The 12,989-nt window shown below is 52.8% G+C and overlaps 1 protein-coding gene across 1 annotated transcript; it reads left to right on the forward strand.

Moving 5' to 3' along the window:
- The first annotated feature begins 3,064 nt into the window (after positions 1-3,064).
- LOC105474312 (keratin, type II cytoskeletal 71) lies at positions 3,065-12,275 on the forward strand. The gene is made up of 9 exons (XM_011728885.2): positions 3,065-3,579; positions 5,976-6,190; positions 6,867-6,927; positions 7,406-7,501; positions 7,885-8,049; positions 8,219-8,344; positions 9,678-9,898; positions 10,590-10,624; positions 11,444-12,275. Exons 1-9 carry the CDS (start codon positions 3,133-3,135, stop codon positions 11,653-11,655), a joined length of 1,578 nt encoding a protein of 525 aa, XP_011727187.1. The 5' UTR covers positions 3,065-3,132; the 3' UTR covers positions 11,656-12,275.
- The last annotated feature ends 714 nt before the right edge of the window (positions 12,276-12,989 follow it).

Consider the following 12,989-nt stretch of genomic DNA (forward strand, 5'->3'; position numbering starts at 1 on the left):
GGTTGGCTGCAGCAGCAGCAGGGACACTGAAGGCTTGGCTAGGGCTCTGCCATGCATGTCGAGAAACGCAGCCAGCAGAGCCAGAGATGAAGGAGCACACGCAAGAGCTCTAGAAAACCTTCAAGTCTTCAGTGCACACCGCCAACTCCTGTGTCCCCCGTGCTGAGCATGGTGCCAGCATACAGCAGGCACTCAGTAGAAGTCCACTGAAGGAAGAAAGGAAGGGTGGGAGGGAGGCAGGAATTCTAGAACCAAACTGGAGTCCACTTGCCCGGCCCAGGAAGACACTGGCCATTAGGCATGAGACATCCAGTGTTGTTGATATCTACACAGAGGTTTGCAGCAGTGGAAAGGAAGGCGTTTATTTGCAGGGCTCCAAGCAAGAACCACCAGGCAGCTAATGCTGAAGTCTCAACCTCCCCAATGGCTTGAAGATCAGAGGCTTTAAAGGCGGAGTAAATATCAGCAGAGCAGAAGTTGCAGGCAAAACTCAGTACATGAAGGCTACACATTGACTTTGGCCTAAAAGGGCAGGATGTCTTTTTTTTTATTTCTTCTAAAAAAAAAAAAAAATAGGATACCTGTACAGAACGTGCAGCTTTGTTCCATAGGTACACGTGTGCCATGGTGGTTTGCTGCACCTATTGACCCATCCTCTAAGTTCCCTCCCCTCACCCCTCATCCCCCAACAGGCCTGGTGTGTGTTGTTCCCCTTTCTGTGTCCATGTGTTCTCAATGTTCAACTCCCACTTATGAGTGAGGACATGCGGTGTTTGGTCAGGATGTTTTTAAGTGGGAGCTTACAGGTCAGGTCATAAATAGATTCAAAGATTTTCCGATTTGCAATTTGTTAAGGAAGAGAAACTTTGTTTAAAAATTTGGGGTCAGCAGAACAGAATGTTAGCTCTGGTTTGTGGGTGTGACATTCTCCAGTTCCCTTGGGGAGAAATTTAGAACAAAGAGTGGTGGTCAGAGCTTAGTGCCCGGTGTCCCTTTATCTGAGGTCTATATGCCCAGGTGTCCCTTTTGGTGGGGTTTAGGTTTCTGACAAACAACTCAGGGACATGTGTTAAGATGCTATCTTTAGTTTCTATAAGGGAACCAAACATCCCACGATTCTAGCTTTCGTGGCTGTTGTTTTGGGCTACTGTTTCTTTCTTGCTTATCAAGTTGCTTATTTATTTCGCAGGCTAGCAAGGTGCCCAGAATTTCCCCTGAAGGAACTCAAGATTTTCCTTTATTTCCATGCTTGAGGGGACCTGCAGGCCCCTAAGAGGGGGTCCCTGCTCCATCTCAGAGTACACTACATGGTCTCTAATCTGGCGAAGACTCTACTAGCCTTACAAAGAAAAACTAAGATGACATGTGACATGGCTTCAGAGGAGCCCCATGGAAGCTGTCACAGAGTTGCAGCCCCTCCAGCACGTGCTAAGGATGTGTTCAGAGCGAAGAGAGGTGAAGAGAGCTCAGACCTGGCCAGTGTGGGTGCAGGAAGACCTCCTGGAGGAGAGCAGGATAGGGAAGTGACAGAACAAGAGATGGCGAAAGGCTGAGAGGGAAGAACGGAGGGAAGATGGATGGGAGGGATGAGGAGGGATGGAGAGGGATGAGGAGGGAAGGTGAGAAAGACAGAAGGGAAGGATAGAAAAATTCTGGTAGTTTTAGTAAGAATGAAGAAGACAAAATGGCAGGGGCAAGAGTAGCGGAAGGAATGCAGAGGAGTGGGAGGGACTGGAGTCCAGGCTCTTCCCCTAAACAATGTGAGAGAGATCCCCAAACCTGCCTGTCTCCAGATTTTCTTTCCTCCAGTGCCCCACCCAGCCAAGAGCTGCAGCTCACCCATGGGGCTCCAGCAGGGATCTCTGGGCAAGGGTGATCTTCAGGGACAGAGCTGCCTTGGGTTGAATAGGGCCACAGTGGCAATGGAGATCATGGGAGTAGCTGGGGCCCATCATGGGAGCCAGTGGCTAGGATGCAGGGCCTGCAGCATCTCTGGGGCTGGCATCAAAGGACTGTTTGGAGTAGAATGACATCGTGCTTACTGGGTCACCCCCATTGGGTCTTTCTGGCCTGAGCTTGCCTGGAGGCTTGCACTCCTGTGGAGGGCTCAGCCAGACTTGTTCTTGGCCCACTTGGGCCTGGAGAGATGCAATAGGAGTTAAGTTTCATGTTGATAACAGCTTCTTTATTTGAACTCTAAATAGATGATTACTGTCCTCAAGTTGTTCCTAGTCTTATTAGCAGATACACACTGGAGGAGAGACAGAAATGATGAAACGGACCACTCGGGAATCTCCGTAACCCTCCAGGCCATGGGCCAGCCTCTCTCTTTGTCTTCTCTGTACCTCCTTCCAGTTGAGTCCCCGAATTTCTCAGCCACCTGCCCCAACTCCATCCTCCTTTTCTCCTTGTCATTTTCTCCAGTGTTTGAAACCTCCAGCCTGCTTTATTATGGGTGTTTGAGAGGGGTGAAGTGAGGATAGTGCCCATGGTTGGCTCTGGCCTGGGCTGCTCCTGTCCCATGCTAGGGAGAGTGTCACTCTACCTCCTAATAGCCCGTAAGTGAGAGCAGCTGCTCTCTATGGGTTATATTTCCAGGAGGTCTGGGGAGAGGTGATGCCTGAATGATCAGTCCCTTTCCAGGAAGGAGGAGAACAGCAATTGGAGGCCCTGGTACTATACCCAGTGTCCTGAACTGTCCAGGAAAGTCCATCCTGTCTTCATCTGCTGTATCCCCAGGAGGAAGCCAACAACCCAGAGAAGATTAATCGGGATAGGGATGGCACAGTGCCAGTGACATCCCCCTGGAGAGGCTGGGGCCTGGGGCAAATTACTCTAACAGCAGGTTAATTAGATAAGACCCAAATTACATGAGCAAAGCTTGCAAGCCCAGCAATTTGAAGGTTAAATGTTTCAGAGGTGGGGAGGGCTTGATCTCCAGCTCAGCATAGAGAAAATGACTTCTTGCTCCCAGGCAAGCCAAACCCACGAATTAAGCTCTTGCCTGCCCATCCACAAGCCCCAGTGCCAAGCACATATAAAGGCACCTGCCAGTCCTCACTACAACTAGCAGAACCTTTTGGGATTTTGCCTTCCTCCCTCCTGCATCTGAGCTTTGTCTCCCACAGCAACATGAGCCGCCAATTCACCTGCAAGTCAGGAGCTGCTGCCAAGGGGGGCTTCAGTGGTTGCTCGGCTGTGCTCTCGGGGGGCAGCTCATCCTCCTTCCGGGCAGGGAGCAAAGGGCTCAGTGGGGGCTTTGGCAGTCGGAGCCTCTACAACCTGGGGGGAGCCCGGAGCATCTCCCTCAATGTGGCCAGTGGCAGTGGGAAGAGTGGAGGCTATGGATTTGGCCGGGGCCGGGCCAGTGGCTTTGCTGGCAGCATGTTTGGCAGTGTGGCCCTGGGGCCTGTGTGCCCAACTGTATGCCCACCTGGAGGGATCCACCAGGTTACCGTCAACGAGAGCCTCCTGGCCCCCCTCAACGTGGAGCTGGACCCCGAGATCCAGAAAGTGCGTGCCCAGGAGCGAGAGCAGATCAAGGCTCTGAACAACAAGTTCGCCTCCTTCATCGACAAGGTGGGTCTTCCAGGACCTGGGGAACCTGTGAACAGCCTTCCTCTTCTCTTCTTGGAACATAAGGTTTTGTTACAGAAGGAGAGATTGAGGTTAAGTGTGAGGAGGCCTTTACTGTGGACAAGGTAGGCACAACCCATCAACAGGGTGACCTGTATAAGGTTCTCCATGTTGTCTTTCCAGAGACAAAACAGAGGCAGGTCAGTTTCTACTGGCAGAGGCTTCTCAGGGCTCCCAGCGAGAGATGTGGTCCTTCCTGTTGAGGGCTAGCTTGGTGCCATTGCTGGGCCTGCAGACCGTGTGCAGAAAAGGCCTGTGAGAGACAGTCTCACCCAGAGTAAGCAGGGAAGACTATCCTCCCCTGGCAGGCTGTCCTGCCCACTAGTCACTTGCCCAGCGGATCAGGAGCAGCAGGAAGGGGCCACTGCAAACCCTCTGATTCACCGATGTCTGCTGTGGGCATTTGCTCCAGTCAGTTGAAGACTTTCTTGAGAGGCAGAAGAGGGTACTGGGGAAGGGGACTCCACAGTGCTCTCGCATCACCGCTGGCCAGCTGCGTGGCTCTGGGAAGGTTATTTACCTGTCTGTGTCTCCATCTCCTCATCTCTAAAATGGGGATAATAACCCCTGTCTTGGGGTTGTTGTCAGGCTTATAAAAGAAAATGCAGGTGAAGATCTTGTCACAAGCCTGACACACACTAAGTACTACAAAAATGATTGTGATTGTGACTCTCATTTCTTATCTCCAGAAGGTGGGAGAGGGATGCTTTGGGGAGGAATCAAAGGTGTCTAGAGACCTGAAGAGATAACACAGTCCAGATAGGCCCCCGACTTCTGGCAGAGAATAAATAATTATCCCTATTGTATGAGTCACTGAAGGCATGTAGGTAAATGGCATTCTCAAGGTCATTTGGGGAAAGGGAAGGGTGAGGCTGGACCCTCAACCTTTTGCCTCCAGACCCAGAGGAGGAGACTGGAGGGGTGTGTTGGCTCTGTGACAGTCAGGCACTAAGGACTGGTCAACCCAGGACAAAGCCTATGGGTGAGATGGTCATGTGGCCATCAGAGCTTAGCTAGCTCCTGCAGCTCACACTTCCTGCCTGGAGGAGTCCCTGCTGCCCTCGGCTCAGCCTCAGGGGCTAGGACTGGCTCTGTGGCTTCTTATTCTTCTAAGCCTTTTCATATCTGCAAGATCAAAGTGTTCTGGGTTGGGGTCTGGGGGATGGGAGTGGACTGATTCTTGGCTCAGGTGGTCAAAATCTTGAGGGATAAAGTCTGGAGACATGGGTAGAAAGATGAACATGAGGACAGTCACATCTTGTTTATAAAGATGGTCTGCCCAGAGGGAGGGGAAGGAGGCTGAAAGGCTTGGACAGTTCCCAAATAATTTCAGTCTCCAGAGCTCAGTCCCTTAACCTCAGGCAGCCAGAGAAGACGGGTAAATCCTTTTGGCATCCAGATGTGTTCAGTAGTGCAGGTGTGTATTGTGGTGTCTCAGATGCAGGGTTTACTCTGTGGTTAATGCTCAGCTTTGTAGATCACATGAAAACTCAGGACTGATTAAACCAGACCAAATGCTGGATGATGAGCTAGAGACAAATTTTCAGAGAGTAATTCCATCTCGACACCGATTCTTAGATAGTTTTCCCATGTCTTGTGTTTCTGATTTGGAGGAAGACAACCTTATTCAAGCAGTAGCTGTGCTCATGTAGATTAAGGGAAGTCACATTTTAAAAACTGTGCTCCCCATCCCCAAAAACCAAACAAGAGATGTGTATGGACAACTCCTTCTGGTCGGTTTCCTGGCTCAGTGAGGGGCTGCAATGGGATCAGGAGCTCCATCTGTCCATCGTGTTCCATGTGCCATGCTTGTTGTAGAGATCATTCTGGGGAGCAGGACCAAGGAGGGAGAGGAGAGGCTATAAGCAAAGATGAAGCTGGTGCCTGCTCCAGGCATTTAAAATCCCTAGAAGGCCTTGGCCCAAGCCTTAGTGAGCTCTGATATGCCCTGAAATGAAGAGCAGACTTTGTTCTTCAGGATGGTCAACCTGTCCAAAATGATGGACCCATCCTGGCTTCTCTGCTGGTATTTTCAATCACAGCCATGCCCTGAGTTAGTGCGGCCATGGTGGGCGCTGGGTGATTGGATGCACGGATTACAGGGACACATGTCTAGGTTCAGTTCCGGGCTCCACTGCTTCTTAAACTGTTGGGCCTTGGAAAGAAGCTAAGTTGCTTTGCATCTCAGTGTTTTCTCCGTGGCAGAGAGTAATGATTTGCCAACCTCCTTCAGCTCTAGTGAGGAGAAAATGCAGATAGAGGCTTTGCACAATGCCCTGTGAGAGACACGTGTGACTATTACCACAGGGGTTCAGCAGTTTCCGGGATTTGGGTTCCAGGTCCGGTTCCTGGAGCAGCAGAACCAGGTGCTGGAGACTAAGTGGGAGCTGCTGCAGCAGCTGGACCTGAACAACTGCAAGAACAATCTAGAGCCCATTCTCGAGGGCTACATCAGCAACCTGCGGAAGCAGCTGGAGACGCTGTCCGGGGACAGGGTGAGGCTGGACTCAGAGCTGAGGAATGTGCGGGACGTAGTGGAGGACTACAAGAAGAGGTGAGCAGGAGGAGACCCCTGTAACTGGACAACTGCTGCTGTCCCTCTGAGGGACCCCTGGCAGTCACCCCAGCTTAAACATTTTGGAGGTCGGTGGGGGGCATTGTTCTTGGTCATACCAAGCAGAATCACCCCAACAAAACTCTGGAACTTGCTCTCTGCTCCTCCAGCTTCTGGCCTGACTCTCAGGACAAATGCCCAGAGAGCTGGGCAGTGGGCAGAGGGTTATCTCCGGCTCTGGGTTTAGGGACTATTAGGGGAAACCATTCACGTTCTCCTCCCATATAAGAGGAGGGTTAAGTGCATCTGGCTCCAAGACTGCTCTCAGGGGTAACTGAGAAAATGCAGGTTGAAGCACTTTGTCATTTGCAAAGCTGTACTCAAATTTGGGGAGGGCAGTTCACATCTTGCTTCCTCTGAGAGTCCCACAGGGCATTCGCTCCATGTGCTTCTTCCTCATTTGCCAAGTTGGATCTTCAACAGTCTCATTCTTCCAAACTGGTTAGCATGTTCCCTCCTCCAGGAAGTCTTCCCCAACTCACCCCTGCCCAGTACTCTGCGGCCCCCAGCACCTGTATCTTCTGATGGACATGCTGCTCCTTGCTCAAACTCTGCACTGTGCAAGCAAAGGCTTTCAGTGAGAGATATTAACCAATGGGCCCTCGCATTCCCACAGGTATGAGGAGGAAATCAACAAGCGGACAGCAGCGGAGAACGAGTTTGTGCTGCTTAAGAAGGTGAGAGGAAGGCAGGCCCTGAATCCCGGGGGCTGGCCTAGGACCTGGAGGAACGGAGCCTGCTAAGGTGCTCTGTTAGCCCCTCTCGAGGTAAACTGATTCAGGAAGAGTGAGGTGAAGGCAGAGAAAAGCTTGATGAAAGACTATCCAGAAAAAAGAATGAAAAGACAGGGAGAGTGCCCGTGAGAGGACGCCTGACTGCATGTCCAATGGGGCTGTGGTTCGAACACGGAGAAGAATACGGAGGACAAGACTCAGGGGCTCCCCTGCAGCCCTGGGACCCGGCTCAGACACCACAGGCACTTCAGATTCCCAGAGTGGGGTGGGGTGGGGCTGGGCCTTTGCTCCTTTATCTCCTTTCCCAAGGCAAGGTGAAGAGAAGAGAGTGACTCCTTCCTCACGCGGGGAACCAGGCAGGGGGGCTGCTGTCTTCTTGGCTGTACCGGCAGTGACAGGGGATGGTGGGGGCATCTTTCAGGATGTGGATGCGGCTTACGCCAATAAGGTGGAGCTGCAGGCCAAGGTGGAATCCATGGACCAGGAGATCAAGTTCTTCAGGTGTCTCTTTGAAGCCGTAAGTCTGTCTGTCCACTCGGTTCATCTGGGGAAGGCTGGTGGGTTAAACTCTATTCTAGGGGCTGCGGGAGACATGGAGGCCCCAGCCCTCAGTGAGACCCCTCAGTTAGCCATCCATCTCCCGCATCAGCCTTGCAAGTCTCCTCAGTCTCCACCCTCTGAGAGGGAAGGGAATGGGCCAGGCCCTTGCTACACGGCAGTGGGAATCTGTCTGGGCCCAGCAGGGAACTTACTTTGCCGCAAAGCAAACAACCCTGGAAGGCAACAGCCCTGGGTCACAGCCTCCAAGATGGCATCACCAGAATTTGCTCATCTTGTGTGGGGGAGGTGGTTGGCCTCTGACAGTGGTTGAGCTGAGAGACCTCCCTATGTCCCCTGCAGGAAATCACTCAGATCCAGTCCCACATCAGCGACATGTCCGTCATCCTGTCCATGGACAACAACCGGAACCTGGACCTGGACAGCATCATCGACGAGGTGCGCGCCCAGTATGAGGAGATCGCCTTGAAGAGCAAGGCCGAGGCTGAGGCCCTGTACCAGACCAAGGTGAGCTGGGCTGAGGCGGGGCCAGGGAGGGTGATGCCAGCAGGCAGCAGACGGGGACAGATTGTGCCCAGAATAGAGGCAGTGTCCCGGTAAGTGTCTGTTGTGTTCTGATCCCGAGATACATGCACTCCCACGACACGTTCATGACTCTGCGCTTTGGGGTCCCCAGTTCCAGGAGCTACAGCTGGCAGCTGGCCGGCATGGGGACGACCTCAAAAACACCAAGAATGAAATCTCGGAGCTCACTCGGCTCATCCAGAGAATCCGCTCAGAGATCGAGAACGTGAAGAAGCAGGTGAGAGCACCTTGGCCTTGGCCTGTGGTCAAGTGCAGGGGAGTATGAGTGGAGGGGAGATGAGCTGCTGAGAACATCAGCTTCCCAGATCGCTGCCTGGGAGAAGAGAGGAGGCCAGTGAGGTCGCTGCCTCAAACACCCGGAGCAGGACGTCCCTGGGGGCTACTGATCTCTGACTCACTCCAAGGACCTCGGCCTCGAAGCCCCTCCTTAGGAAGCCTCCTCGGCACTGGGCTAGGACCTCCCCCGAGCGATGTGCCTTCCTTGCACCTGTGCTTCCCTGTACTTGTCACACTTCCTGTTATTACTGACACTGCCACTAGACTGAAAGGGGGCAAGGAGCTGGCTGCTTTGTGCCCTGTTTCCCCAGCATCTAGCACAGTGCCTGCCACATAGTCGCAGCTTGATAAACATCTGTGGAGTTAATGACTGAGATGGAGAAATGGGCTCAGGGAGCACCCATTAAGGCGCCTTGTTAAGGACTGGCTCCCAGGAATATAGGATATAGCCTCGGCTTGTAGGTGAGGCACAAGATGTACATATATGATAACAATGGCAGCGGCACCTATTCTTCAATCACACTTCATCCTCACCAAGACCCTGAGAGGCAACAGTTGCCCTCGCTGTTGTTACAGATGAGGAAACTGAGGCTCAGAGAGGATAAGGGGGTTACACAGCTGGTAAGTAGCAGAGCTGTGATCTGAATCAAGGTCTCCTGACTCCTAGTCCAGTGCTCCTTCTATTCTCTTGTGGGCTTTAACACTTAGCTGCTTCGTGACCTTGGACAGGTTACTTCTGCTTGCTTCACAAGGTGTTGCAAGGACTAAATGAGCTAACTTATGTCAATGGTATGTACAGTATTGAGCGTGGTGCTGGCATACACTAAGTGCTTGGCAAATAATAGTTGTTCCTGAGGTGTGCCCTTCCTTGTCCCCCTCACCTGTGGTGCCATGCTCCTGGGCAGCTGCTGCCCTTGCGTCTGCCACAGCATATTCAACCATCTCTCCTCCCAGACCTAAACAACTCAAGAGCATTACTGTCATTCATTTCGTGCCCTTGGTACAATATGGCTGAATAAATGTCTTTATGCTGAACTAAAGTGGCGCTCAGGAGGGCAGGGCTGCATGATTTCCATCACCCACACATCCAACACAGGGAATGGGGCTAGAGCTAAGGAGGGACGCGCCAGCCCCAGAAGGGGCTCTGGCTGCAAAAGAAGTGTGGTGGTGTGTAGGGTGGAGATGGGCCTCTCTCTAAGGACCCAGAGGGATTTGGATGTGGATAGCCGCAGTGGCTCCTCCCAGTTTTTCGACCTCACCAATTCCTTCCTTAGGCTTCCAACCTGGAGACGGCCATTGCTGATGCTGAGCAGCGGGGAGACAATGCCCTGAAGGACGCCCGGGCCAAGCTGGACGAGCTGGAGGGTGCCCTGCACCAGGCCAAGGAGGAGCTGGCGCGGATGCTGCGCGAGTACCAGGAGCTCATGAGCCTGAAGCTGGCCCTGGACATGGAGATCGCCACCTACCGCAAGCTGCTGGAGAGCGAGGAGTGCAGGTAGGTGGGGCGTGCCCAGGCAGGAGGACCCCAGGGGTTTGGGAAGACCCAAAGGAGAAACCCTAACACATCTCAATCCAGAAGACACGAGTTCTTGGGAAGTGGTGGGGTGATGAGGATAGAAATAATGATAGTAATTAATAATACTACCATGAGTGGACATGAGTATCCACTCATAATAGACTGTGAGAGCTTGTTTCATGGCAGGCACTGTGCTATGTGGAAAGCTAAGCAGATTTGCTCATTCTTCCCAGACATACTAGAAATATCCACCACCCTGCTCCCTGCAAAACCCCATTACTCTATTAGGCATTCTTGTTCTCTCTTCTTCATCTGTCCACGTGCAACATGGGCTTGTTGAGGGTGCGCTGGGGCCGCCACCCCAGCTTCCCCAGGGCTCTACAGGGATGGGCAGGCGGGTGTGGACCTGACACGTGGGAGGTAGATACACTGCCCCCATGTGTGCACCTCTTGTAAACTATTGTCTAACTAGGGTTGTTGTCTGGTTACCCCAAAGATTCGGGGGTAGTCTCCAAAACTTCTCAGGCTCTATTTATATCAAAGAAACTTTGGAATGTCAACAGGTGCCTGTTGGGTTCAAAAACCCACATCAGGCTGGGGATGGCAGTAGCTTTGAAGAGACTGTGAGCTGAATGACTTCTCTCTCTTATTTTATTTCTTTCCTTAACAGGATGTCAGGAGAATTTCCCTCCCCTGTCAGCATCTGTAAGTATTTGTATGCTTTGATCTAAAACTGTAAAATCTGCAGACTGGAAAGGACCTTAGTGACACCCTGTATGTGTAGATGAGGGATCTAAGAACCAGAGAGGGAAAAGCTTTGCCTGAGATCACAAAGCCAGATGGCAGAGCCATGGCCAGAATCGGCTTTCCTAACTCCCAGGCCAGGCCTCTTTCATTCTTATCTCTCTAACTTTCTGTTCCTAGGGGATGGCAGCAAGGGAAAGCTATTGTCATGGGAAAACAAGGGTCATGTTGCAGAAAAATGATGCATGGGTCTGTGTGAGGCTTAGGGGGTCAGGTTTGCAAACTGCAATCAGACCTGGGGTTGGGAAGTAGGGAGGGCTGAGGGAGTGAGAGAATGAGGGATCTCAGAGGTCAAGCTGGCAGTATCAGGTCACTGCATTGCTTAGCGGGGCTAAAAGAGTTAAACCATAGCTTGCAAAAGATGCCTGCTGTGGGACAGCTAGCAGGAGGGAAAGGTTGGAGGCTGGAAAGTTTAGCAAAAAGGCTAATAGAAAGGGCAGTGGGTGGGTGTCCAGGAGGACAGGTAGGCGTATTGGTACCTGGACTAAGGAGTTGGGCCACTGAGCATTAATGGGGCAAGACTCAGTCAGACTGGGTATAAGCTGAGCAAGCCAAGGTCAGAGTATGAGGGAAGCTGTCTTTGGTACATTCTCCCCAGGGGGAGGGAGTGGTGTGCGCCTCCCCCCTCAATTCCTCCAAGAAGAGCCCTGTCTGCCCTGGGTAAAGGAGGCCTCCCCAGCTCTCTGTCTGAGTGGGTGTTGGCTTCGGCTCCTCCTGCAGCCATCATCAGCAGCACCAGCGGTGGCAGTGGCTATGGCTTCCGGCCCAGCACGGTCAGCGGCGGCTACGTGGCCAACAGCAGCGGCTGCATCTCTGGAGTGTGCAGCGTGAGAGGTGGGGAGGGCAGGAGCCGGGGCAGTGCCAGCGATTACAAAGACACCCTGGGGAAGGGTTCCAGCCTGAGTGCCCCTTCCAAGAAAGCCAGTCGGTAGAGAAGACTGCCCCGGGCCCCGCCTCATTCCATGACCTGGCTCTGGATCCCACACTGTACTTCCCACAGCCCACTCTTAGCTCCATCTCTGCACTGCTGGTCCTGCTCCCATGCACCTGGCGCTGGCCTTGGCCACCCACTTCTCCAAGCCTGTGTCTTCCTGAGCCTGGGAAGGCCTGGATGACCAAACTTGGTGAAATTCCTCCCTGCACACACCGTATTCACTCCTTGGCTGCGGTCCCCCGGCTACACCACCAGCTCAGGTCCTGGCTCCCAGCTTTCCTCTTCTGCCCCGCCTCTGGCTCAGTTGCTAACTACTCTGCTGTGCTCCCTGGGCCTCTGCCCAAGGCCCTGCACACACTGAGGCCTAGCATAGCTCCTGCCTATGCTAGGAGCTGGTTCTATGTTCAAGAAAGGGAGGACTGAAGGACAAACAATAAAGAGTGGCCCAGTCCCCACCCCCACATCTAGCTCAGTCTCAGATCTGAGTGGGACCAAGTGCAATTCAAGGCCTTTTTCTCCACTTGCCTGTACCCAGAAGCAGAGAAGAGCAGGACTGCTCACTTTTCCTTTATTCTTAACGGTCTTCCTCTGTTGCATCCTCAATAAACAGCACAATCTGATGGCTTGGTCTCTGAGTATTCAAAGTACACCCATGCAACTCAATTCACTCACATGAGCGCACACCATGTACATTCATGAATGCACGAAGCACAGACACACACACACAAGTACATCACTGTGTATTGCCCATGCAACCTGTACATCTGTGTTAATTTTCAGGAGGCAAATGGGGTGTGGAGCAGGGTCTGGGAGGAGGGGCAGGGAGGGGGGAAAGGAGAAGCCCAGAAAGCATGTGCATATATTGGCTGGAGGCTTCAGCAGATGAACATGCACAAACGGTCGTGTTCCTGACATGACCTTGCCTCTTTCTGAGACTGCACCTTTCCTCATCGGAAGATGGGCTTAGTGCACAGGTATTTGCATTTGTCCAGCCTTTCCTCACTGCTCAGAGGCCTGGCCTCCTGAGGGGGTCAGCAGGTAGGAGTCCCACACTCTGAGCCTCTCTGATGGAAAGATAAGTAACAAGTATTGGAAGCTGGGGCTGGAGTAGGGAGGAGTGAGCTGGGGTCCCACCATGGGGTGGGGGTGGGCTATGAATTTCAGTGACTGTGGCATTGGCACTGCCCCAGACATACTCTTATCCCACCTTCCAGAACCACTATGGTGATGGCCAGTCCTGCCTTGGCAAGGGGTGTAAGGAGAATGAACAGACAGACTCCCCAGGCCAGCTCTGTGTCTGGGGTGGGCAGGGGAGGAGTAGGAGGCGCAGGG

This window comes from Macaca nemestrina, chromosome 10 (assembly GCF_043159975.1).
Source record: "Macaca nemestrina isolate mMacNem1 chromosome 10, mMacNem.hap1, whole genome shotgun sequence".
Lineage (NCBI taxonomy): Eukaryota > Metazoa > Chordata > Mammalia > Primates > Cercopithecidae > Macaca > Macaca nemestrina.